The sequence below is a fragment of the Vanessa cardui genome, chromosome 15, assembly GCF_905220365.1.
Source record: "Vanessa cardui chromosome 15, ilVanCard2.1, whole genome shotgun sequence".
Taxonomy (NCBI): Eukaryota; Metazoa; Arthropoda; class Insecta; order Lepidoptera; family Nymphalidae; genus Vanessa; species Vanessa cardui.
The window spans coordinates 9,078,150-9,105,488 of NC_061137.1; the positions used below are offsets into that span (position 1 = coordinate 9,078,150).

The window sequence follows — 27,339 nt, forward strand, 5'->3', positions numbered from 1 at the left end:
AAGGTAGTGGTAGGTAAGGAAGTATCTTACCATCTGCTGTCCCATTTTCAAATCGCCTACCTATGATGATATAACAAAAAAAAACCTGTATTGGCTAGCTTATATTAAAGTTCAATGTCGTGTAATGATTGCTGGTTAAGGTGTGCAAATAAAAGGAATTGTATAATTTATTTTTTATTAAATATCTAGTAACAAACTAAAACTAAAAGTAACAATCAGTCATTGGCGAATTATTTAGCTCTGCCAAACGTGTCGGAGATACGTCACTTTTTCCGCTTTACGACTAGGATTTTCACCTGGAACTACTTTCTTAGTTTGAACAGGTAAAAATTTTTGGAAATAATATGGTCTATCCACGTTTCCATATACGTTTTTGGTAAAAGGCAACTTAATTTGTTTTTCCACTTCAACAGGCGCAGGCGCTGTTTGCGTTTTCAAAATAGGTACAGGAATATGTTTTATAACCTCAAAGGGTACTGGATAAGGATGTGGTACTTTAACCTCAAATGGTTCAGGTACAGGAACTAAAACAGGCGTTGGAACTTGAACCTTTACGTGTTTAACCGGTATCGGTACTGGACGATGTTTTGTAACCCTGATTTCTTGGTGAATGAGAACGGGAGGAGAATTTGCGATACCTTCTGCATTCAAAAGAGCACTTTCTTTTTCTAATTCTTGTCGATGACGGTTTCTTAAGATGTTCTCAATTTCTATTGCGTATTTCTGATCATTGTATCGCGGAGCATATTGCAACTGAGGCAATGGTTTCTCTGTTTGAAGTGGCAGTGTTTGAGATTTCTCTTTTTCAGCAGTTATTGTTGACAAAGACTTTAATTGGTTACGATTATGTTCCAAAATGCGGTTCCACTGCTGTTTCAGTTGTTCATGTAATAATAGTTCTTCCTGTTTTTTATCTGAAACTGATCCATATCCTCCAATCCATGCATTTCTTACCCTTTCCGAATCTCTTTCATTTTGTTCTCTTTGTGTGTCCTCACCGAGCTGAGAAAATAAGTATTGTGGCTTAGTCTGTTGATCGATTCCTGGTTGATTTTGTTTCAAAATTTCTATCAAATCTGAATATTTTTGCTGATTTTCATTAGCCACCTCTCCTTTATTATAAGAAGGACCATGTGAGACCAATTCTAAATTATCATATGGTGATTTTTTTGGCTGAGCTATTCTGGCTGATTTTATGTTTTCAAATTGCTGACGTATAAATTGTTCATGTTCTTCGGAAGTTAGACGCTGATCATTTTGTTCTTGTGTCTCTGTAGATTGGGAAATTGGTTGAGAGATCTCGAGTCCCTTTTCAGCTTGCAGAGCTTTGATTTGACTCGGTGTAAGATACAATATGATTTCATGTGTTGCGTAGCGTGTTTGTAGATTTTGCGTTGCTGGCGGCGACGAGGTTGAAGTAGATAATGAATCTTTGATTGCTTGTGGACCAGGGTCTAATTGAATAGCTTGTGTTTCTATTACTGCGAACAACACTGCAAGAAATATTGTCTGAAAAGAGAAAGAAAAATACATTATAATAAAAACAATAAATTATTTCGGTCATAGAAATATATACATTACAAACAACTTAAAGTCTGGGTAGGCACCACAATTTCACATTTTGTATCCCTTGTGATTTGTATTTTGTTTTTGGTATATTTAGGTGGGTACTCAGACGGACAAAACCGTTATCGTATGTTAATATATTAAACTTAAAAATATGAGACTTACACGAAAATCCATTATAACAATATATTTAGACCAGTCTTCCACCAACGCAGACGATCTTCTAATGAATATCAAAGAAAAAATTCAATTTTATATCGAAGTCGCATCTATGTAACTAATTTTAAGATATTATATGTTATGAATTAACAGAGGCCGTATAATATGCAAATGAATGTGTCTTGGCTCAAAATTTCATATTAAAATATACAACTTTGATTTTCGTAATACACGGAAGAAAAACCTATTTTATAACATCGTGTTTAACAAATCAGTTTCTTATTAATTAACATAAAATTACTACGCCTCTCCTGTATTAAATATTTATTAGAAAAAGTATTTGTACATCCTCTACTTGTTTGTATTATTAGGACAGTATGGTTCGAATCTCAAATTGCATTAATTACTATCCTGATTATCAGATTCCCGTCTAAATTTTTAGACGGGAATCTGAATTTAAAACAGAGAATAACTTCGACACGGGCTATAGCCGCCATCTTGGTTGTTAAAGATTTTTTTTTATAATATATATTTTTGCATTAGTATTAGGACAGACATCGTTTTTTTTTTAATTATTACTTTTATTTGAAATTATTAGTTGGCCGTAATTTCCTTAGCACGATCTTGACAAAAAATAAACAATCAACATCAAAACTCATCGTCGTACAACCAACGTATATTACCAAAGTATCATCGCAATGTTATAAAATCTGTATATGGATCAAATACATGATTCGTACAAAGTTATAAACATAATAAGCGCCTCGTTTGCTGGCGGTCAGTTAGTTAGTTAATAATAGTTGGATAATAATCCATAAACAATTGAACATTCAAATATGTATACATTTTTTTTCATTTAATAATGCTTGTTATAATATTGATCAAAAATATATTATTGATCTATATAAATAAATTAAACTAGCTACTCGTCCCATCTTCGAACGGGTAGAGTAAAAGTCATTATAAAACATTTCGTAATACATACAAATACACGACAGGAAAGCTCCCATTCGACCTGTTTTTTCCTACATCTTTAAGGAGCATAGTTATTATACCTATATTGTACACCTAAACCTTCGTCGTGGTAATAACCGTATGAAAACATTTTAGAATGCAGAATTTATTAAATTTAGTCCTTTATTTATTATTATTAAAGTTAAAGATTATTTTTAAGTTTAACACATTTTTTCAAATAACTATATAATATGCTTTCTAAAACTGTATAGAGCAGAAAAGTAACAACTGATCATCATTATTTATTTTTTTAGTGACAATAACCCTATTACATAATATTGGGAAATGTTTCAATATAATATGCACAACATTAAATAATATGCATAATATAAATAGATTTCTCTTTAAAATGTGAATAACTTTAGACTTTCTGTGGGTTAGACTTTTCTGCATAACAGTGTCAAATCGAAGACGATCAAATATTTACACGTGGCTACTGGTTATAAAATAATACAAAAATTAATTACAAAATAAATATTTTGCTGCGACTAATGCCCAGCAAAGCGGGCTGGTATAGCTAGTAATAATATAAACATTTTAATTTTCAGAAGATTTAAAATATCAGCACGAAATAAAAAAATATATTTGTAAGAGCCAAGAAGGCCCAGTGACTAGAACGCGTGAATCTTAACCGATGATTGCGGTTCAAACCCATGCAAGCATCACTGAATACTTACATCTCGTGCTCGGCGGTGAAGGACATCGTGAGGAAACCTGCACGTGTCTAATTTCATAGAAATTCCAACCCGCATTGGGGCAGCGTGGAATGTTCCAAACCTTCTCCTCAAAGGATGAGAAGGCCTTAGCAGTGGGAAATTTACAGGCTGTTGTTGTTGTTGTTGTTGTTATATATGTAATATATGTATATGTATTTTTTGACGTATTCGATATGGACATATCCCAATGTCACCTAATAAACCAGTGGGCGACGATACAATGAGCTTTACGGATAAGTGTCACTTTTTTCCACTAATACAGGGCTCATCGAGCAAGCTCATCGATGAATGATGAACAACGTACAAAAGCGATAGTTATAATTCTATTTGAGTACCTTGGCCATGCCTTCCCTTTATCAGACAAAAACAAAAACATATTAAAAATAATAAATAATAGAAAGTAGCCATATACATTATAAATACTTACAACAATGAAGTATTATTTTCAAGTGATTTCTTTAATATTAATATGTAACAAAGAATAGATTTATTTTTTTAATTGCTTAAAGGTTTTTTAGAAGTATTGGTAAAATATAATAATCTCGTAATCGCGTATACAAATCTCTCGGGCAGTATAATCATCACATTTGCTATTTAAATGGCCCTCTTATTATCACCATATGTTATTTAACGGTAACATATATAAATTGAATCAATAACTGTGATGTAGTTTATATTATTTGAGAAACCGTAATCATTTATCTTACATTAAATATACTTCAACTCCATTTTGATTGGTTCCCGTCACTATAACCAACTTAATAAAGTTAATATTTAAGACAAATTCAATAATAATAAGAGAATCAACAAAGGTTTTCGTGTGTTTTATTTTTTAGATAAAAGTACTAGCCAGTCAATTTCCTTCTCGATTTTACTCCACTAGAGGCCGATAAAGGATTCGAACATAGAACTTCCAGCTACCGGACCAACTATTATAAAATAAGAACTAATAATCAACAAAAGTTAGTGAACATACAAATATACTACCTACTATTTACTTAGTAAACTAAATAGTTCCTTCCTTCTATCGGGTTAATTTTTATCAAAAGTAAACAATTTAAGTCTGTCAAAATAGGTATTTTGATTTAATGGCTATTATATTACACAAACGATTAATGAATCTGAGGAGCATTAGCATTAATATTGTGAAAGGTTTTACTTTTATGTAGGAGGATATTAAGAAAAATATGCACATTAATGGTGTTTATTTATTATAGGTTTATGTTAATCTTATGTGATATAACAAGATATATTATACATATACATAATATTGAAGTATGTATATGTGATTTAAAAATAACTGCGCTTATTTTTATTTTTATTTTAAATGTGATATGTGCACTATTTGTAAATTTAACAAGACCAAAACATCATTTTTTTATTCTTATTGTTTATGTAAGAATAAACTTTAGAGCTCGTAAAAAAATGTAATATAATTATTTAGCTCATGATTCTAAGGCTAGCGTCTCATTTTTGTTTTATCAAAATAGGTTTAGTCTATCAAATTCAAAAGGAATACATTTTAAATATTACTTGCAAATCTGTTTACTGCTTATTATATATTCAAGATACCTAATACAAATTTAACGCGAGTGAAACTGGTTGTAAGTTTCGTTGTAAGCTATAAATAAAAGAAAGAGTTAAAAGTATACAATTTATTTTACCTATTATACATATGTACATCTAATGACTAAAGTATTTACAACTACATTTGACTATTTGGCACGATCATGACATATTTCACCAGCAACAGCTCTTCTTTTTGTAATGGGTGACGTGTTTGATGATGTGGATGGGATAAGGTTTCCAAACGGCCACTGGGACCTCAACATGTTTCTCAACTGGTACGTGGATTTTCTTAATAACTTCCACGGGTCTCTCGACAGGTACGTGAACCTTTTTAATAACTTCGAATGGAACATGTTTAACAACTTCAACGGGTACTGGCCGATCTACCTCAACATGTTGAGTTTTGTATACGGGGTATGGTACATGTTTGACGACATCTACATGAACAGGGTAGGGTTGTGGAACTGGGACTCTAACTTCTTTGCGTACAGGAACTGCGACGGGTTGGGGTACTGAAACTTGTACGTGGCGAGTTACTTCAACTGGAATGCGACGGACGATATTTTGCAATACAGATTGCAATTCATATCTTGAAGCCTGAGCTATTGGGCGGCCAACTGAAACCGAAGTTCCAATAATTCTCGGTGCTCCAGCTACCGTAAGCCCACCACCATTTAGTCCACCTCCGACGCCGACAAGATCTCCACCTGCTAAGCCTGAACCTCCAAAACCGGCTCCGGGCAGGAGTGCACCGTTAAGACCGGGAGATCCTCCATCAATAGCTGAACCAGATAAAGAAGGATCACTGAATCCTGCGTCATTGTAACTTGCTCCACTATTATCCAAACCTGATGCTCCATTAAAAGCAGAGCCACCTAAATCTCCACCGCTTAGAATGGACCCAGCGCTTCCGATATCGCCGCTTAAACCGGAACTTCCAACTGCATTGCCGCTTGAAAATGAGCCACCGTCGAAAGCAGAGGGTCCACTGGATAAGGCAGGTCCACTGCTGCTGAATGAAGAAGCGCTGCTCACACTGTGTCCGCTCGAATGCTGTTCATGCAAAACACCCCCATTGCTTGATGAGTGTGCACTGGAGCCTAAGCTCCCTGATCCTGATGATTTAGGTGGCCCATAAGAGTTCGAGGGTGCCCCGTAAGACGCAGATGGCGCACCACGTGCAGAGTCTACATAAGAATCATGACCGTGCTGACCAGTCAATATACCAGCTGCTGCACTATACACCAGCGCTGACAGGAAAACCGTCTTGACCTGAAATAATGAAACGCAAAATGTTACTGGACGTGTTCAGTTACGTTACGTATTTTATTATTAAATAATCTATTTTACTTACAACAAACGCCATGGCTATTAGCTAAACGCTTAAAGCCAGCCAAAAAAGGTTGTTGTTGTTGTTTCTTCCGAGTTCGGAAAGTTTGTGATTTGATACCGTAACGTGACCACATATTTATACTTATGATAGACGTCGCCATTTTGGTACAACGCCTATGAATAAATTAGTAGAACGCATGTGTTATCGCATTTTATGGTATCTTTATTTTTTAGATGCTTAACTGAAATAAGAAATGGCAAATATATAAAAATATCTACATTATTTCATTTGTTTATATAAATAGGGGATCGTCCTGAAAATATAGGGGTATAACAATTTTGTCTTTTATTTTTTTTATAATTAATAATAGTTCCCCTATACTCAAACTAAATGAAAACTGTTTTAATTGAACTAAATAATTACACAGAATTTTACTAAATTATATTAAATTAAAAGGTACCGCTGGCTTGGAATGCAGATTTTAAACTCATTAAAAACTCTACTACGACAAAGTTATATCGATTAAATAATTATATTAAAACTGTACACAAAATTTTCAGACTGTATTAACTAAAATCATACTGTAACTTTACTAAAATTATACTGTAGAAAACTCTTTAATTTGCCCTATATTATGACACATTCTGGTGAGATTACATACATTATAAACCATTGGAAAATTTTCAGCAATAGGCTATAAAATTAACATTTAACCTATATTCATCGAATTACATTTTTAATTGATTTATTTGATGGCATCTTTCGTGATGTAACTGATTTCCGTCCTTCATACCTTTGTTACATAACGTTAGTTTAATTTGTTAAAACCGGTTTTTAATCTACACATTATTTCACCTGGCGTACGAAAATTTTTATAAATAAAACCAATAAAATATCGTCTAACCGATATTTGGAGGAATTTCCGGGGAAATTCTGTGTCAACTTACGTAATTGTAACGCGAATATATTTTTATATAGCGGTCCTATGAAAGTGTGTCGTTATAATAAACCAGTTCGACCAGTTTTAAGAATTTCATAGATAATAGATCACGACCATCTCAACAAAAACTACATAACACATATGGAATTAGCATACAAAATTCGGAGAAAAACTAGATTGAACTTAACCTTTAATAAGTCCAAACAATTTTTATTGAAATTAATTTATTCGTAATAAATAAATATTCAATAAAACACGTCTGGTTCAAAATTAAACTCATCAATGAAGTAAATTGCATGAAATATTTCATCATTGCTATATGCTCAAAATTATAATTGTTAAAGGTAAAAATCTTTCGAAACTAATTTTAAAAATACATATTAATTTATGTAATGTAGGGCTATAGTTTGTTTTAATAATTGGCCCTTTTAGATAAATAAAAAAAATTAGGCAAATGTTATTCAAACGTTACGCATATTCTTGCGCATTACTTAATTTATAGTTATTTAAATCAGAAGTTCTGTTTCAGATGTATATCACTTGACCTTCGTCTACATCCGTCCATCTGATTTCTTCACTGAAGACCTAAATTTCACTTGTGTATTATAATATACTAGCGATCCACCCCGGCTTCGCACGTATAAAACTGTCATTGTTTCTCTACTATATTGTGCATGTACTACATAAATATTCTTCTTGAATCAGTCTATCTATTAAAAAAATGCATCAAAATCCGTTGTGTAATTTTAAAGATCTAAGGACATATGTGCAAAGGGATAGTCAGCGGCGAGCGACTTTGTTTTATAGTATGTAATGATAATGATGATTCATATTTTTGTTATAATTATAAGTTAAAAAGAACAGATTAGTTTACATGAAAGTAGTAGGTACGTGGATTTTCGAAAAAATAAACTATGATATCTTAAATGGGAAATCAATAACATTACATCACTTTTGATAAATATATTACAATTAATTGCTCTAAATAACTAAATTATATCATCGCTAAATATTATATCATACTATATAGCATTTATTTCTTTAATCATATGTTTTTATATACCATTTAATATGTGCAATAGTCACAACTTGTTTCGTGGATAAGTTTTATTAAATGATTAAAGATTTTAATACAATGTATTATTTTTATTTATTTAACAAAGAACTGCCGACATGGCTTAGTACCTACTCAGATCACATGAATCTTAATCGGGAATTATTGATTCAACTTGGTAAGAATTATTTCATGTGTTTATATGTCATATTGTGTTCAGCAATGGAAGATTTTATATTGTGTAGGCTGAAAGCGGCCATCAAACTGGCTATATCTTTGTTATCTCTCCGTCAGAGGGATAGATGCCTTTATGGTACTGTGCGACATGTACATTTTGTAGTAACAAAAAATTATCAAAATATACTTTATAGCAGAGAAGGGAATGACTTTTGGGAAAGGGAAAACATGTGTATTAATTGCAATTCGAGAAAAACCGATATACAGTCAAAAACAACTCTTTTAGAATATTTAATATACAAAGTAGTGTCACTTAAATATACACATACATGTTATTTATATGTTATACAGGTGGTTTTGTTTTTAAAATTAATTATAAAACAATGGTTATTTAATAAATAATGGTTTTATGTTAAAACAATCCAAATTTACAAAATGCGAGACGGAAACTATATTATTTCCGTATTTGAAAAAAATACCTTAAAATTAAACATTCCGAAGGCAGTCTTTAGCTCTAAGGTTATAAAAAGAACGAAAAGTCATCTCTTAGAAACTGGAAACTAATACAATATCTGTAACGCTACCCCAAAGTAATATTTTGTGGGACAGACTAAAAAGAATGGTAGTAATATGAGTTAGTTCTCTAACTTAAGGCTGCCTTTATATCAAAGTGATTCTTCAACCAATTGAGGAAAAATTCTGTGGTTTGAAAATATTTTATTCAAGTAGGTATTACAGCCTGTACAAGTGCGATACAAATAATTCATGAATGTTCTACATTGTGATTTCGTTGAAAATTTTTATATTTACGTAAAATTTTTAGTATGACGAGATTTTTATTTTATTCTTCCACGAGTAGCCTAAAATGTTCTCGTGTGTGATGAGCAAATCAAATAAGCTTGAGTTCTTACTATTATTGAATAATAAATAATGTTCATCCTCGAAGAGCTTTAATAAAATGATGTAAAAAATAATTTAGCTAAGGAATATATGTTTTTTTTTTTAAATTAAATTAAAACATTATCATGCTTGTTGTTGCATGTAACTGCTTTAAGAAATTAATACTTGCAAGTCTGTACAAGAACTTTGATTAGCATAAAAATAATGATTAGCTTATTATATGATAACGAAATGTTGATCAAAGTATCGCTAATTTTTCATGAGCGTAACGATCTTATAAAAACAAAATAAATCAATATAGTTATCATTCATTGTCATTTAATATTATAGTAATTACTTTTACAAACCATTAATAAATCATCAAAAAAACTAAAATCGAATATGAGAAATATAAAAGTTGTCCTTTATTTTGCCATTATACATTTATTTCATTGATAAGTGATGTAAAAATTACCGAAATATAGTATATTTATCAAAATATGAAAATTATTAATTGTCAAATATATATTCTATAAAGGGATAAATAAAAGATAAGAATCTTTGGATTATTGTTTTATTAAAGTAATAAAACCTATATTACTATTTACAAAACGTGAAAAGTTTAACCCACAGTACATTTTAACCTAAATTAATGACTTAGTTATCACCCTACATTGCAGCCTCTCGATGAGCTAACGACATGACGTATATTTACAAATAAACCATACTAGGTTGCATTGCGAATGAGATATGTACACTTGTATTTGATATTCTTTCTAAATATTGGTTTACCAGAGGGAGTGTCCGTGGCCGTGACCATGGCCGTGACCGTGACCATAGCTGTGACCGTGGCTGGAGTGGCCCTTGTGGTGAACGGTCTTGAACAGGGGTACTGGGTAATTCTTCACGACATGGACTGGAACTTTCACAAGTTTCACAACGGGCACTTCGACAATTTTCTCAACTGGCACTGGGTGGTCGACTGGCACATGAACAACCTTCTCGACTGGTACTTTTACAATTTTCTCTACGGGGTATGGTACGGGTCTGTCGACTTTCACTTGCTGGATCTTAACAACGGGAACGGGGACGTTTCTTACAACAGGGACCTGAACGGGGTAGGGCTGTGGAACAGGAATTTGAACAGTTTGAGGAACCGGTACGGGAACGGGCTGGGGAACTCTGTGTGTTACTTCACGAAAAACTTGGTAAGTTTCGTCACGAACACGGTATCTTGTAGGGGCACCATTATTGTTAGCAAGTCCGTGAATTTCAGTGATAACTGGAGCCTTTGGTCCCGCAGGAGGTGCATCACTTCCAATAATTGCTGACCCAGGAAGAGCTGCTCCAGCTCCAACTGGTGCAGCAAAAGTGGCGCCAGACAATCCTGATCCAAATCCATTGTTGCCAACAGAAACGTCAGTCAATCCTGCTGAACCGAAGCCAGTGTTAGCACCTCCAAATACACTTAATTGACCACTTCCGCCGAGACCTGAACTGAATCCACTTCCAATGATACCAGAATCATAGCTATTGGAGCTACCAATAAGGCCAGCATCTAATCCGCTCGAGAGACCACTTTCTACGTGTCCAAATCCACTCGAGTGACCACTTCCTATAAGACCACCACCAGAATAGGTAGCAGATGGTAGAGATCCAGCTGGGAATGAATTGGGAGAGAAACTTGATGATGATAAGGCGTTTGAAGAAGATGATGAGTATAAGCTGGAAACTGGTGCCGCTGCGTAACCATGGCTATGATCTTCGTGATGACTGTGTCCATGTAAAATGCCTGCGTTGCAGCTATTCAAAAGGATAGCTAAGGCTGTTAATTTCGTCTGTAAGAATAAAAAGAAAAATGAAATATGTGAATTAAAATAAAATATAACTTCATCATAAGCATTAACTCACAAGGGTAGCCATATTGTTTAGCTAAAAGCTGGCCACTCAAATAAAGTTGTGTATCCCACAACAAGCTGGGCTTGTTTGCGTAGTTTCGGCTATTTCCATCTATATTTATATAGTTGTGTCGTATATATCGTGTTTTAAAATGATACCGAGAAATCGAGTGCAAAGAACAGGTTACGATCGTCTGTCCTTTTCTAACGGACATAATATTATCTGAATTAATTCTACTACCGGTTACTTAACGTGTGCCCCAAAAAAAAGCATAGGCGCATCAGTATCATATCGATTGCCTAATAATTTGACACGATGAGGAAAGCGCGTGCGATTTATGTAAATAAATATAGTAATGTGATTTAAATGATAAAAAGGCCGTAAAGTTACTTTAATATGATTTTTACTACTCATTTTGAAACTGTTAAAAATTAATACTAACTGCCCCAAAAAAACATAGGCCTATCAGTTTCATATCCATTGCTTAATTACCACCATTAAACATGGTGACAAAAGCGTGTTACGATACGATTTATGTAAATAAATGAAATAACGTAATTTAATGATAAAAAGGCCGTAAAGTTACTTTAACAACGAAGAAAATTTAGTTCTAAATTTGAAACTGTTAAAACAGAAAAGAAATTATTATGAATAACGAGTTTGTAAATATCTTACCGGCCCACCACATTCCAAGAGTTAACATCTATTCCCGCATGACACACCTTTTTTCTAATTAATTGATTGGAATTATGAATTACATAACGTAAAATAATGATGTCAAAGCTCTTAACTTACTTTTGCTTTCTATATATTCTACCGCTTTTAATTAATATACACGTGGTCACTCAATTATCAGTGATATGAGTCATATATGACTCATTTTTTAAAGAGATTCATAACATGTTTTAGTCATATGTTTTGCTGGATGATATTTTTCTTTTTCTACATACAAAAATTCTTAATTTTTTAAGGATATTTAGGAATGGAGATATAAAGTAGGCTTAAATATAAATACAAATGGATTTTATTTACTCGTTTTAAATTTTAAAAATAAGTACATGAGACCAATTTAATTTGTAACCATAATTTTTTTTGCCGATAACGATATCCATAATTCTTACTATCTATTCCCTATTCTATCCCCCTGGGGCATACATTTTTAATAATCAACCCTGTCTTTCTTTGTGCTAGAAACTCATATACTAAATTTGTTGCTTATAGATCTACCAGCAATGCCAGTGCGTATGTAATTAAATGAATTTATATTGTTTAACATTTTGTAAGATTTTTAAGATACTATCGAAATTAAATTCACATTTCACGATGTCTGAATAAATACTCTTTAGACAGATTTATAAATTATCTTTCTAAACAAAAGCAAATATCTTCAGTGTCTAACGCATTCAGCTGTAGTACATGCATTAAGAAAGCGAGACGATACATAACATCTTGATATACTCTAAGATGTGATAGTAACAAGTATTACCAAATACACACATCACGTCTTCACTTCTGTGTAAACGACCCTTTAATACCCCTTGTTTTTACTCGCTGTAAAACTATGAACTAGCAACCAGTAATGAAGTATATTTATACGTTTGTAAACTACTGGTACCAGTTCTTATATCGTTAAATATTAACGATGCTGTCTTACGATTTAAATGATAAGTGATCAAGTGGAAATTACAAGTAAAAGGGATGTGGAACGTAATGGTTAGTGTATAAAGCGCTAAGAATCGTTAGTATCACTCAAACAATACATAAATAAAATATCCCAAGTATAGAAATATAACTATTTAACGTTTGTAGCTTTATACTTAGATCTTGATAAAATATCGTTCAATTTCAGTATTGTCATCACAGAATGTTAGTTACGTTTTTATGACGTAACAATGATCTTGGGTGTATTAATCTTTATAATTGACGATTAGAATTAAGTGAAATCTAAGAAATATATACAAGAGAAATTGATGAACGTCGTGCTGTCATGTTTTTCAGCCTGCGCGAGCGCAGCTATTAGCTAACGATTAATATCTTGCGTGATATATGGGAAAGTATATGTGTATTAACTGAATTAATTATTCTAGTAAAACTGATATTATGAAGTGTGATTAATTGTTGTTTGGATTCATTAATAATAAAATAGCTTATAGTAATTTCATAATTTTAATATTAATAACAATTTAATTCATCACAATAACAATTAAAAAATATTTTATACATTAATCATTTTAAATATTTACATTATGGTTAAATTAACATTCATTTTTTTTATAAATTTATTATATCTAAGATTACATTCTACTTATTTACAAAACAAAACTGTGTCGATAAACGATAAATGCCATTATGAATTGCTAATGTTATATTTGTAGCACCAAATAGCTTATATTTAAATTAACAATACATTAAAAATGCTTTATTTTTTTTGTTTAAGTAAAAAAATTGCAATTATATAACAGTGATAAGTTGACAAAAACATTTTATAGATTTGCACTACTATTTAATATAAAACATTTATTTGCATTCATGTTTACTGAAATTTAGTACAAAACATCAAGTCCTAATAATTATTTGAATAAAACCTAATTATAAGTTACAGCATTCATTATAAAGACAATAAGATATAAAGATAAGCTTGATAGATTTTTAGAATATCCTATTATAAAAACTTAGACTGCCTCTTCTTCATTTACTGTATCTGATTTATCCTCTGCCATTACATGTACGTGTTTTAAATGTGTCGCCTTTATATCATCTTCTATAGAAGTACCAGCCTCGTATAAAGGTTCAGTTTTAAAAACTCTCAGCATTTTCGGCTTGGTCACCCTTCGTCGTCGACTTTTTTCCACTTTCTGTACTTGACGATGGCGTGACGAGTGAGGAGGAGGGGGCTTCAGAAGTGGGTAAGGTTCCTCAAATTCTGACTTAGGATATTTCCTTTTATAGGAATAACGACTAGAGTATGTACTCATCTGCCTATGCCTGTCTCCTAATCCTCTATGACCAGAGCTAACAAGGGCATTTTTTGGTCTCTCCTCGTCTGAATTCGATGAATTACTATCCTCTGCCGATTCAGAACCATCAGATATTATTTCTCCAGCAACTACATCGTCTTGTTCTATAACTGCTCCTATTGGATGATTATTTGAAGAATCTGCTATTGGAATGTTTTCTGGTTCTTCCTCGCTTCGTGAATATTTAACACCTTGGTAAGGTGGTCGCCCACTATTGTAAACGTCAAAAAAGGAATTACTAAATGAATTAAGACCATTGTTAAGGGCCATAGCGTTATTATCGTTTTTGAGCTGAAGAAGTTGCTGTAATTGCGAAATATCCAGTTTCATAGGTAAAGGCTTATTATTTTCACGATAAGATGTCATCTGACTCTCGTCAACGGCTGTTTTTCCTTTTAACATATCTGCGACTAATTTGAGATCAACGTTGAATGGATTAGCAACTTTAAAACCATTAATTGTTGATATTAAATTACCAGACTGCGAGTCCGGGTCAGGTCTATTAATTTTAAAGTTAGTTGGTTTATTATTTGACATCAGTTTACTAAGAATTTCTGCTGTGACATCTATGTGATGATTATCTACATTTTGATTTATTCGTACTGGCAAAGGTGATGGAATATTATTTTGATCAAAATTGTTGTTACGAAGATATTGTGAGTTAGAATTTAAGCTTTGTGTTAAGCGGTAAGGTATGTCATTAAATTTTAATATATTCGCAATATCGGATGATATTTGGGAGTGCTGTAAACCTTGTTGATTAATGTTTCCTGAAGATTGAGCGTTATCTTGATTGTTTGATATTTGCTTTGCAAAATTTTGCGTCGCTTCATCTACAAAACGTTTATTTCCTGACCCAAGATTATAAAACGATTCGGCCAGTTGATGCTTTCCATATTCTAATTGTTTAAGTTTATCCAAACTTATATAATCATCTGGCTTTGATTTTATGGTATAAATATTATTTTTGTCTCCATAAAATGAATCAACCGGCCTTGAATACTGTTTAAAGTTTTGTTCATCGGCATCTTTATTATGACCATAAAAATTAAATCTGTTACTTGTGTCGGTATCAGTCTTTACAGATGAATCTGAATTTTGAACAACGTTGGACATGTCAATAGAGACGATATTTTTTAAAGCTTTATCGTGGTCAAAAGGTTGTTTCGCTCTACTATCTAATGCTTCCCTAGAATTTATGTAATAAAATGGTGATGACGTTACTGACTCTGTTTGTGAATTTCCATAAACATTAGAATTATACAATTTGTTATTTTGTTTTATATTATCATTATTATAATACGAATTGACACCAAACGGATTGCTTAAAACATTATTGTTATATTGAGAGTTTGATATATATTTACCAGCTTCTAATTGTTGTTTATATTTTTCATGTGCTTTTGCAGCTGCCCTAGCAAATTCTTCTGATTCTAATTTATTTTCCGTTACAGCCTTAGCATTTGATTCATAATTATATGGTTTGCTGGAGTCCATTTGAAAACTCACTTGGCTTACTGCCCCGGAATCTGGTTGCACACTATGTATTTGATATTTGAAATAATTATTTTTAGTAGATATCTCTGGCTCATACGATTTTTTGTCAGACAATTTCCATCCATAGTCACCGTGTGAATAAACTTCTGATTTACTTGTTTCAGGTTCAGAATCCCTACTTTGGCTTTTAATATTACTATAAAATTGATAATCTGGTTGAATATAATTCAAATATACGTTATTAGCTGAGGGCATACTACCGATGCGGTGTGTATCGCTATTAGATCCGTCTGAGTTTGTTTCTTGTCTGTCTTTCTGGTTATTGTTGTATCTTAAATTTTGGTATTGTGATTGCAGATACTCATTTTCTGATTTCGATAATGCGTTATAGCCGGTATTCATAGAATTTTGCCACGATTCGGAATAAGTCGATATGGCAGGTGCAACTGTTGATGCTGTATAATCATTTTGATTTTGATACTGATTTTGAATACTTGTAGGATATCTTACTCCATTGGCGGAATTGTCATAATGGTCAATTTGCCTCCTTTTATTTATATCATTATTTGTTTCATAGTTGCTTCCTATAGTAGTTACTCTATTATTATTGTAATCCAAAACCCCTGTTTGCGTATTTGTGTTAGGAGAAGATATATACTGTTGCACATTTTGAGGGCTAGATAGGTAAATCGGGGAAGAACTTGATACATAGGTATTTACAGGTGTCCCTAAGTACTGATTATTTGGTAATGGGGTAGACATGTAAGGTGGAATGGGTGTACTATGGGCATTATCCAAACTATATACATTGGGGTTATTGTACTGAAATGTGTTTATATTCGATTGATAAACTGGAGTATATGCTTTCGGTTCTATAGACGACATCTGATTTGATTGTTGATTTATGTCATAATTCGAGGGTTGAATTGTCGAATATTGATACTGCGGTTGTGGGGTAACTGAATAGGGTGACGCAGAAACTGGAGTACTTAACTGTTGTTGCTGGTTATATGGACTTTCCGCACGCATTCGTTGCAAGAAGTCTTCAGGTGGTAGGGAATATTGCATAGCCGTATACTGGTTGCTAGCTCCAGTTTCACTGTCTTGGGTGTTGCTGTCTTGAGATGGCGTGTCTTCCTCCTGTTGGTGTTGAAATGGATTTTTTATCCTGTAAACTTTTCTGCCTTTACTACGATCTCCTCGGCTATAATCACCACCGTTCTCTTCGCTTAAATATTGTACACCAACAGAGGTCATTGGTTGATTGTGTTGTTCTCTTTGCATAACATTAGTATTATAACCGGTGACAGCTTCCGTTTGCGGATCATTGTTAGAGTATTGTTGAAGTCGATAAAAATCTTGATCACTGAATCCATCTTGACAGCATACTTTATTGATAATCAAAATGGTGACTAGTAGCCATATCTGAAACAAATATAAAAAAATCAAAAGAAGGTTTTATTAAAAAATAATAGTTAGTGACAATTTAGTAACTCAGCTACTTATAACCCAAACATTATTCGATGGTACTGCTATAAAAAGTTTGTAATGCATTTTGTAGCTAAATAACCACCTACAACAAAGTCATTGTATGACTAAAAATATTAATAATTTATTTATTTATTAGAAATAGTATTACTAATAAAATAATAAGCGCAAAAAAGGGTTTACAACACGAAAGTAACATCACTCTAAGGCAAAATTAATAATGAGAAGGAAAAGTCTTCTATTATTAAATATTAACTGAATCGGCTTTACCCACCTGAAAAATATAAAACTGTAGGAACTAAGGAACAAGAACTAGGAATAGTTTAGAACAGCATACGAACTGTCAACCCTAATTACATCTAAATTGGTTCAGCGGTTTAAGCGTGCTCTACTAGTATTGATAAAATACGAGGAATAATATACAATAATATTCTTTAAGTAAAATATCAGTATAAATCCTACTTACTTAATAAGTACATACATATATAACTAATATAAAAATAAATAAACGAAAACATTTAAACTTTCTACTTTTTAAACAATCAATATCGCTTGTGTTACTTTTAAAGTTAAACTATAAATATATTAAATCATATACTGTTAATGAAACGATCATTATCAAGGCAACATACATCAGGTGAAACTACTGAAAATCAAAATATTTCCTTAAGCGGCCATTAGTTACGGTATTCATGAAGAAAGCGAAAGGGCAAACGATAACCTCCGTGAATCGTACGGCTAGTACAGCATAATAAATTCCTTTAAAGTAACATTATCGATGGCTGAAGACGTCGTGAGAATTACCGAAGATATATGGGCGTCTTTATACGAAGAATATATTATAAACAAGTGTGCATCGTCTTCTTTACGAACATAGCGTTACTTTACAAAATTTCTCTTGTTGTGTTCGTAAGAATATTTACGTTGTATTTTTCCTTCGTTACATAGAATCGTGTTTTAATGTGAAAGTTATGTCATAATATTTAATAAATCAACCATTTATGCGTGATTAAACATACAAATTTTAAATAATATGTCGCTGTTTATAAGTGTCTATTACGTTATGAATGATTAATATCAAGATAAAACGGATTATTTATATGACAATTTTTTTTTTTATTTTGGTAAGAAAATCTTGGTATAACTAAGTGTCTTGTCAAGTATGCTAATTTTATAAATGTCATACAACAAAAATGGGAACATGGGATGCGTTTTTCATTCATAATAAATACTCAAATTAGTTATACATCAAATGTTCCTTTTGATTGCGTAATACCAATATGTACGTGACTCAACAACAACAAAAATAATAAGCCCCAATTGGAGATTGTTCATTGATATTAACATCACTAAATTGATATCACTAGTAAACTTTATGAAGTAGCTAAGAGCTGAACTGCCTTTATCAAATTAACTTTATAATGAAAAATAGTTGTTTTCTCTTCAAACGATGGATTTGTTTGAATTTCATTTTCAATTTGAATTAAAATCTAATATAAAACATGTTAAAATCATTACATATATATAAACTATTCGTATCTAAAAATAAAAACCCCTACTTACTACTACGGTATATAAATAAAGGAAATCTAATTTGAAAGCTATAAATACATTATATAAATAATAAACAAATGCCAAAACAGAACCTCTTAAATAATAATGATTTATAGAAATATACTCGATAATCGAATAGAATAATCGATGTAAATGTTTTCCTTTCATTCGATACATCCCACAATATATTTCCCATAGAAAGTACAAAGGTTAAATCCGCTAGCCTATTGAAGGATAAACAATGTCCGGAGTCAAAGGGCGTTGCGACGAGTGGATCTGATAGATAGACTATGTGGAAGCGTTTCTCTAGCCTTTGCTGGCCCGACTGGTCACGACCGGGACACAGGGAAAGCGTATACAATTTTAACTCGTATTAATTTATATTTTACAAGACTGTAAAATTCACGCCTGACGCTTCAATATAGGCTAAATTTGAGCGACTGAAACTACCGAGCGCAGCTACCTACTACTGCTATATGTATACTACTATATTATATTACTGATATATTAATCTTATAGGTTATCATATGTTAGGTAAAAAAGTAGCTTATATCCCTTCTTGGAGTACAAGTTTGCTTCACACCAAATTTCATGAAGCTCGGTTCATTGGTTTGATCGTAAAAGAGATACAGACAGACAGACACACGTGGTTACTTTCACATTTATAATATTAATATACATAGGTAAGTTGCATCTTCTGGTATAAGTTTGTAAATTTGTTTTGTAGATTTTTAGTAGAGATGTATTTGATGTTTGTATTATATACTTGAACAATTCAAGTAAAATACAAACATCATGCATATCTACTAATAATATTTTGTGCACCAAATGTATGTGTAAAATGATTTAGTGCTCTGCCGAAAGGTTGCCTGAACAATTAATGAAATAATTCACTACACATAACCGGGGTCGTATTTTTGTACGTAATAAAAAAATTATATACACAGCACAACAAATTTGAACAAAATCCAGCTAATTACTTTCCTCATTTCTAGAACACAGTTATTGGACTAATGTAATTACATGATAGAAAAAAATAACCTACATTTTTAGAACGACCTACCAGAATAATGTTAAACACTAAATTAAATAGTCTTGCATATACATATATTTTTTAAATTTGAACCGCAGAAACAGATAAAAGTAAGCCAGCTTACTAACCATAAGCTATAAAAAGATTTTCCATCATTTATACTCTTACGCAAATATGAATGACAAAATAACGACCTATGGGACGGAAAATATATTATGTATGAATATTGCGCAATATATAGCATCTAGTTTAAAATCCATGCCATGATATGAATCTTTATTTCTTAAGAAAGTTATGACACTGACATAGAATCGTGTCGATAGAAACATAATGTGGAAAATTTTAAAATAAATCTTTATAATTTAAAACAATCATTAAACATCTACAAAATATAAGAATCGAAACGCAATTTTAGTACAACAATAGCTTATCATTATTGTCGATATTTAATTCGTTCTTTGTCATTTTCAACAATTTCTACCATATTTATTACATTTATTTGTGTTTTATTATAATTTAATATAAAGTTATAACTAGGAAAATATACTAAATGATTATAAGCTAAGTTAAGCTAAGCTATAATAACATAAGCTGAGTTTATACTGTGTTTACTTACACTAAAATTAAGTATAAAAACTAGTTTTAGTAGAGACATCTGAGAACAATGCACTGTTATATAAAAACTGAGATTTATAGCGTTGTCCCTAATCGGAACAAGTCATTATACCTAATTCGGCAAGTTACGTAATGGCAACTCGTAATCTAGTGAAAGTAAGTGCATCAATTTTCCACGTGGATATCAAGATTTTTAGAAATAGTAAAATACTTACTAAAGTTATTAATTTCGGAATATTTACTTGTTCACGAAACAAGACATTCGTAGATAATGTCGAAATATCGAGCTCCACCGAATAAAAAACATGGTAAATATCCCGAAATTAATAACTTTAGTAATACAAATAACCATGTTAATTTAAATTCTTATATGGTAAAATACTGTAAAGGAAATAATAATAATCTATTTTGCAGTGTATATTTAAAATGAGCTTATTTATCTAGCATTTATTTTTTAGTACGTCAATTCTTGATTTCGGATAAGAATTATTCGTAATAGAGACACCTACTGGATCCAAGTCATATACTCGAGTTTAAAATTAATATGATTAAGATTTTTGAGCTATATTTTAAAATATTTAATATAAAGTGATTTCCATATTATGATACTAGCTGCCCATCCCGCCTTCGCAAGGATGGACGTAAGGTGTTTTTTTAAATATTTTTTGTTGCTTTTATCTATGTTCAACAATTGCCGTTCCGAGATTTATTTACACAAAAATCTTAATAATTTAAATAACTAACTTTAACTTTCCTTTGTCTCTTAGTGAAAACCGCATGAAAATACGTTCAGTTTTTTGAAGTTTATTGCGAAAATACAAACAAAGGCAAACGTGACCGAATTATTTTATAATATCTAGTGATTATTGAGACATAACTTATTGAAAACCAAGTTTAATCACATTATAGGATGGACAAACTTAAGTCTATTTACGTCAATTGAATTTAAAGTTAAAGATACGACAGGTATCAAATAAATGATCACTTATCTCCAGTGATACTTCCGAAACAACTTTGTGTATGTCATTAGTGTCGACTTGTTCCCTTAAATTGCAAATAAGTAAACATTATCTATTTTCCGATCATTGATAAAGATAGAGATACAAACGAGTCGTGACGTAATTAGGCTTTACTATTGAAGATAATTAGAGCTAAAACGGCCCAGTGGTTAGAACGCGTGCATCTTAACCGATGATTGCGGGTTCAACCCCAAGCACCACTGAATATATATGTGCTTAATTTGTGTTTATAATTCATCTCTTACTCGGCGGTCAAGGAAAACATCGCGAGGAAACCTGAACATATCTAATTTCATAAAAATTCTGCCACATGTGTATTTCAGCAGCCGGCATTGAAACAGCGTGGTGGAATATGTTCCGCATCTTCTCACCAAAGGGAGAGTGGCCTTAGCCCAACAGTGGGAAAGTTACAGACTGTTATTGTTTTTCTTGTATTGAAGATAATGATTAAACCATTTAACACTGCCGGAAAACGACGAAAATTTTCCAAAGAATATACATTCGTCACGATATTCGCTAATATGTTGTATAATATTATTAATAAATTGATTTATTACAACAAATATAATTAGAAATTTCGATGGGAAAGTTTCTTATATAATCCCGTTAACTGGGTTTCATCACTGCAATGACATGGTATAGAATAGATTCGAGAATAGAACCTAGAACCTACTGATCTGCTGTCTAAAAGATAACTACTGTTGTCGCTACGGTTTTTGAAGTGTGCAACATTATAGAAAAAGAAAACATTAGCGGGAAATGGAACTCTTTCTGTAGAATACGCTGGAAACTTTGAACATTGTTATAACTTTAATTTTTCATTACTGTATCGTTTTCTATATTATTTGCTTAACTTTAATAAAGAAGAACGTTATTAATGAATTTAAAGAGTTATCCTTCAACAATGAATTAACCAAATAACTTTAGCTTATACTACTGGACAGTTATTGATACAATATGTGCGATAATTATTTAATTTCTAATTCCGTTTCATTGTTTAAGCATTGACTTACATTCCTAATGTAAGTCAATGCTTAAACAATGAAACGATTTTAAAGAAAATACTAGCATTTTACTTAATAATCAGATTAAATAACTTATTAAACGACGACGTCCACTTTAATATCCGCCCATTGTTCTTTACTTCCCGAATTAGATAAAACAAACTCGCTAATTAATACAATTACCTTTAAACAGCTTTCTGACTTTTTTATTTATTTTTACAAAACAGTTTTGTTTATATTTTTTAACATCCACCCTGAATACCAAACTAGCTTTCGCTGTGTTTTGGAGGTCAGGTCCTTCCCAGATTTATCGTACATAATTGTTCCTTATTATAGAATTAAATGAAAAAAAATGTATTCAAAATAGTAATTATAATCAAAAACACAAAAAAAAAATATTTAAATAAATCATTAAATTTTTCTTTATTTATAAATAAAGAAATTTACCAATCTAAGTAATGAGATTAATAGGATATTTTATTTAAATTATCCAAAAAGGTTTTATACCTTATATTGAATGTAATTTATATGTATTACAACGACTCCGCTGCCTTTTAATTCTCTAAGTCTTGATCTAGGTTTCGAAGTATTGACCTACATTAATATTCAAGTACTATTTTCATAAAAATAGAAAAGAAGAAAATTAAAAAAATATATTTCTTGAGATGAAAAGGAAATAAATTGCTTTAATATCCTTAAGTGTTAGTGATTTTATATTATATGAAATAAAAATATTTTTTAATTGGTTTAATAGAGAAATGGTGCTAACATTATTACTAAAATTCCAACCGGTCGTGTAATGTAATTATTTTTAAATAATAAATCTTTTAATAGTATTTCTTTCGTGAAGAATTTGTATCTTAATATGTGAAATACGAATGAAAATACTTTGGAAAGTAATTTTCAGAACCTATTATCAGTAAATGTATTTAATTAATAATTACATTTTATTTATAATGATTTATTAATTAAATACATTTTAATTATTAATCTTTGCGTTTATACGTAACAGTAAATATAAATAACGTACTAAGTTTAAAAGCTACTTAACCTAACTCACATTAATCGGTGTCAGAGTGTATCTTATTGATTTACCTCTTCAGAGTGAATTCAATATTACATAAACGCTAGAAATTTAATTAACATGTCATGTATTATTAATAATATAATCAATTACGACTTTTAACTCCTTTGCATAAATTTCGTGCTAAAAATAAAATTATTATTTTTATTTAAAATTTATTTATTATAATATGTATCGGTTTGTCATCATGAGTTATGGTTAAACCATTAAATAAAAATAATAATTAAATTTTTTAATTAATTTTTTATGACTGCCTTTAAAATAAATAAATTAAAAAAAAGTTAATTACTAACCGTTTGCATTTTAGTCTTCATTTTGAACGCTTGATTTTAATTTAAGAGCACCAATAAGCACAGTTTTTTTTTATTTATAAATGTTATAATCACAACATTTTACACATACACTAAAATCCTTGCACTTAAATTGCCGTGATGTAGTTTGTAAATTGTCAAGGGTTTGTTATGTTGCCTTAGCAGTGGTGAAATGAAGTTCAAGGATAGCTAATCTTAGGTTTATATACGGGGGTAGCGGAGCGTGGTAATGCGTTTGTGTGCAACGGTGGGTGCATAAAGATATATGCAAGTGACTGCACACAAGCGCATCGACAACAACTTCTCAAAGTTTAAAGATTTTCATTACTATAGATATATATTTCTTATTTATTCTAATGTAAAAGGTTTTAACTTCTAGCATATTAATAATAGGCATAGTTTTTTTCATACAAACACAAATTTAGTATAGTTTATTATCAATCGTTACTATAGGGTACTATTAGTTTTTTCAATAGAATCTTATCAATCGATCTAATTCTTATATTGTTCCTATAATCAATTGCTGTTATATAATATAGAAACATGCGAAGTTTTAGAAACACTGACCTAATTTATCGGCAATGTCTAGCAAACGTCCAGCATACCCTTCTCCTCTTCAACGCTTTCAGTATTTCTATATCTATAAATTAGTATCAATTTATGTCTTGTTATAACTTTATAAAGACAATTGAATAAGTGAAGAAAGTTATCATCCAAGCAACTAACTCGACTGCATGCTTACGCAACTTATATAATCATTATATTAATTATACTTATTTTGTAATATTTCAAGTGTGAAAATCAATTTATTTGAAAAAGGAACTACTGAGTTTCTTGCCGGTTCTAGATATTCGGTGGTAGCTTCTCTTAATTGTTAAATGACGATTCAAAAGTGCTTGTAAAAGCCTACTTGAATAAAGTTGATTTTGATTTGAATGTATTTCATACTTTGTTTCAGTATTTTGAATCATTCTAAGTAATATTATAAGAGCTGAGATGGCAAATAGATTAGAACACGTGCATCTAAGCCGATGGTTGCGAGTGCAAACCCAGGCCAGTACTACTATATATATGTGCTTAATTTGTGTTTAAAATTAATAATTCATCTCGTGCTCCGCGGTGAAGGAAAACATCGTAAGGAAACCTGCATGCGTCTAACTTCATCGAAATTCTGCCACATGTGCATTCCACCATCCCGCATTGGAACATCGTGGTGGAATGTGTTCCAAACCCTCTCCTTAATGGAAAAGGAGGCTTTATTCCAGCAGTGGAAAATTTGCGGGCTGGAGTTTTACTTTTACTTTAAGTAATATTTTAAGTGAAAATATTAACGAAGAAAATGAAATATAAGACACACCACTAACTCTCGTAAAACATTTTCCTGATATATAATGTCGCCATTACACTGGCACAATGTCAAATTTCATTATCAGTAATAACACCCAACGGCTACAGGCAGTCCAATAACAGTGATCAAAATCAAATTGATTAACGATCACTTCCTAGTACAAAACTTACGATTAACTTAATCATACGATCAGTGACGCTTTACAGTGCTTAAAAGCGCTTTAGTTATATTACTTCAAAAAACGACCAGTGTTACAACAGCGCTATTATTACAACAATACTAACGCCTTAGGAGGAACACACCTGCCCCTTGTTTATGAGTTTGATGGTTTTAGATATTCCTTGGGCGTCTTTCTAATAAATGAATAGGCACAGAAAATAGCTTGCTTTCTAAGCTTGCCCGATAGGCGCTTGTTAAATAAATGACATTGCAAATATGCTACAATAAAGATAACGTTCTGAACGTAACTGGCAAAGGTCTTACAAGTACACAGGCTGTGATACATTGCTTTAATTAACTTGATAGATAACATAAAACAAATAAAACGCTACGTGTTACGTAACGATCCGACTTATATTTATTTTTTGCTGTATAATTTCTGTCTTGGAATTGGTTTTTTTTTATAGAACTTTTTGAATAAAGATTTTTTCTAAAAATCATAGGTATTTTCAGTTCTAAAACGAATTTGTATTTCCAAATAAAAAAATCGGAAATAAATCACACACACAAACTAAATATTAGTAAACCTATCGCAGACCAGACAGATAAGTATCGGCTTAAAAAGTTAGAAGTGGTACTTTTATCTGAACGGAGCTTTTCCTATCACCTTGTCTTACTAGTGATAACTATGATAATTGCAAAGCATGTTTTAAAACGAATTAATTTCGTTGCTAATAGCAAACATAGATGTATCAAAATTAATATATTATTAATATATAATTATTATGATACATATCGAATACACATTTTTTTTGTTGTTTATAACTAAAGAAAGTAAAGCGTACAGCATGTGATATAATTTGATACCCCAAGGAGCCAATATTGAACTTGCTTTCAAATCTCTCAACAGCGGTTAACCGCTGATCTATTCACAGTCAACCTTAAGTGACCTTATGTGAATAATAATACCATACATCAAATTAATTTCCATGTAATATTTTATTTATAAATAGTAAATTAATAAATATTTGTTATAATAAATGTATTCGAAATACGAATACCAATCGTAAGTTTTATATAAATAGAAACATGACATGACACATAAAAATTCAAGTACTGGGTAGGGCTGTTTTCTCTCTCTGTTCCCTTCCGCATTTTCTTCAATACCGGCTCCGTACCAGACCGAGCAGGAATAGGAAAAGTTGTGACACGTGTTATTCCGGTAGCCTGTTACAAAATATGTGTGATACACGGTCGCTGTAATCGAACAACACATCAATAGATTCGTTTTATATTTATTTTATTTCCTTAAATTAAATTATTCACTTTTAGCAACGTTCAACGAGCAAATTTTTAAGGGCAATCTGTGAAGATAATCCGATACGAGAAAGATAACCGCTGGCATATAATCACCTCAGCCTATATATCTTCATACTGTAGGAAACAAAATACATATAATATTTTAATTGCGTATAAGTTCCTTTAAGTGTTCCTGTAATTGCTCGTCCTTTAAATTAAAACCCATAACATATTGATGTAGTTACTAAATTCCAAATACAAATCCCTCTAACCAGTAATGTTTTCGAATTAAAATAAAAAAAATATTTTCGAATCGTTCGTGTAGAGATGCTATATAAAAATAACAGGCGTTTGACGTTCGCTAAGCTTGTATGTAGTTAAAAAACTATAGGAATTGAAATAAATTAATCAATTACATAACCAATACAGGATGTCTAACAACAGGAACTATATGTATTGCCATATTTTCTTTATTTGGATTATCAGGATAACTAATGTATTTAGTGACTACTGATTCTTTTAACTATTAATGAAGTATTCTTCATAAAGCGCGAATGTTTTTCAATATTCCATCATTTTATTAAAGTCATTAAATTTAATACTAT

The 27,339-nt window shown here is 31.3% G+C and overlaps 4 protein-coding genes across 4 annotated transcripts; all 4 read right to left on the reverse strand.

Moving 5' to 3' along the window:
- Positions 1-234: 234 nt before the first annotated feature.
- On the reverse strand, positions 235-2,222 carry LOC124535908. Its single transcript, XM_047112310.1, has 2 exons — positions 2,133-2,222; positions 235-1,509 (listed from the first exon to the last, which is right to left on the reverse strand). The coding sequence occupies exons 1-2, from the start codon at positions 2,220-2,222 to the stop codon at positions 235-237; spliced, it is 1,365 nt and encodes a 454-aa protein (XP_046968266.1).
- A 2,892-nt stretch (positions 2,223-5,114) lies between these two features.
- Positions 5,115-6,517, reverse strand: LOC124535909 (uncharacterized PE-PGRS family protein PE_PGRS3-like). Its single transcript, XM_047112311.1, has 2 exons — positions 6,386-6,517; positions 5,115-6,296 (listed from the first exon to the last, which is right to left on the reverse strand). The coding sequence occupies exons 1-2, from the start codon at positions 6,515-6,517 to the stop codon at positions 5,196-5,198; spliced, it is 1,233 nt and encodes a 410-aa protein (XP_046968267.1). The 3' UTR covers positions 5,115-5,195.
- Positions 6,518-10,019: 3,502 nt separating this feature from the next.
- On the reverse strand, positions 10,020-11,528 carry LOC124535757 (chorion protein S38-like). Its single transcript, XM_047112075.1, has 2 exons — positions 11,319-11,528; positions 10,020-11,245 (listed from the first exon to the last, which is right to left on the reverse strand). The coding sequence occupies exons 1-2, from the start codon at positions 11,328-11,330 to the stop codon at positions 10,196-10,198; spliced, it is 1,062 nt and encodes a 353-aa protein (XP_046968031.1). The 5' UTR covers positions 11,331-11,528; the 3' UTR covers positions 10,020-10,195.
- A 2,050-nt stretch (positions 11,529-13,578) lies between these two features.
- LOC124535847 (homeobox protein 2-like) lies at positions 13,579-24,112 on the reverse strand. The gene is made up of 2 exons (XM_047112236.1): positions 23,911-24,112; positions 13,579-17,245 (listed from the first exon to the last, which is right to left on the reverse strand). The coding sequence occupies exons 1-2, from the start codon at positions 23,929-23,931 to the stop codon at positions 13,979-13,981; spliced, it is 3,288 nt and encodes a 1,095-aa protein (XP_046968192.1). The 5' UTR covers positions 23,932-24,112; the 3' UTR covers positions 13,579-13,978.
- Between the last annotated feature and the right edge of the window lie 3,227 nt (positions 24,113-27,339).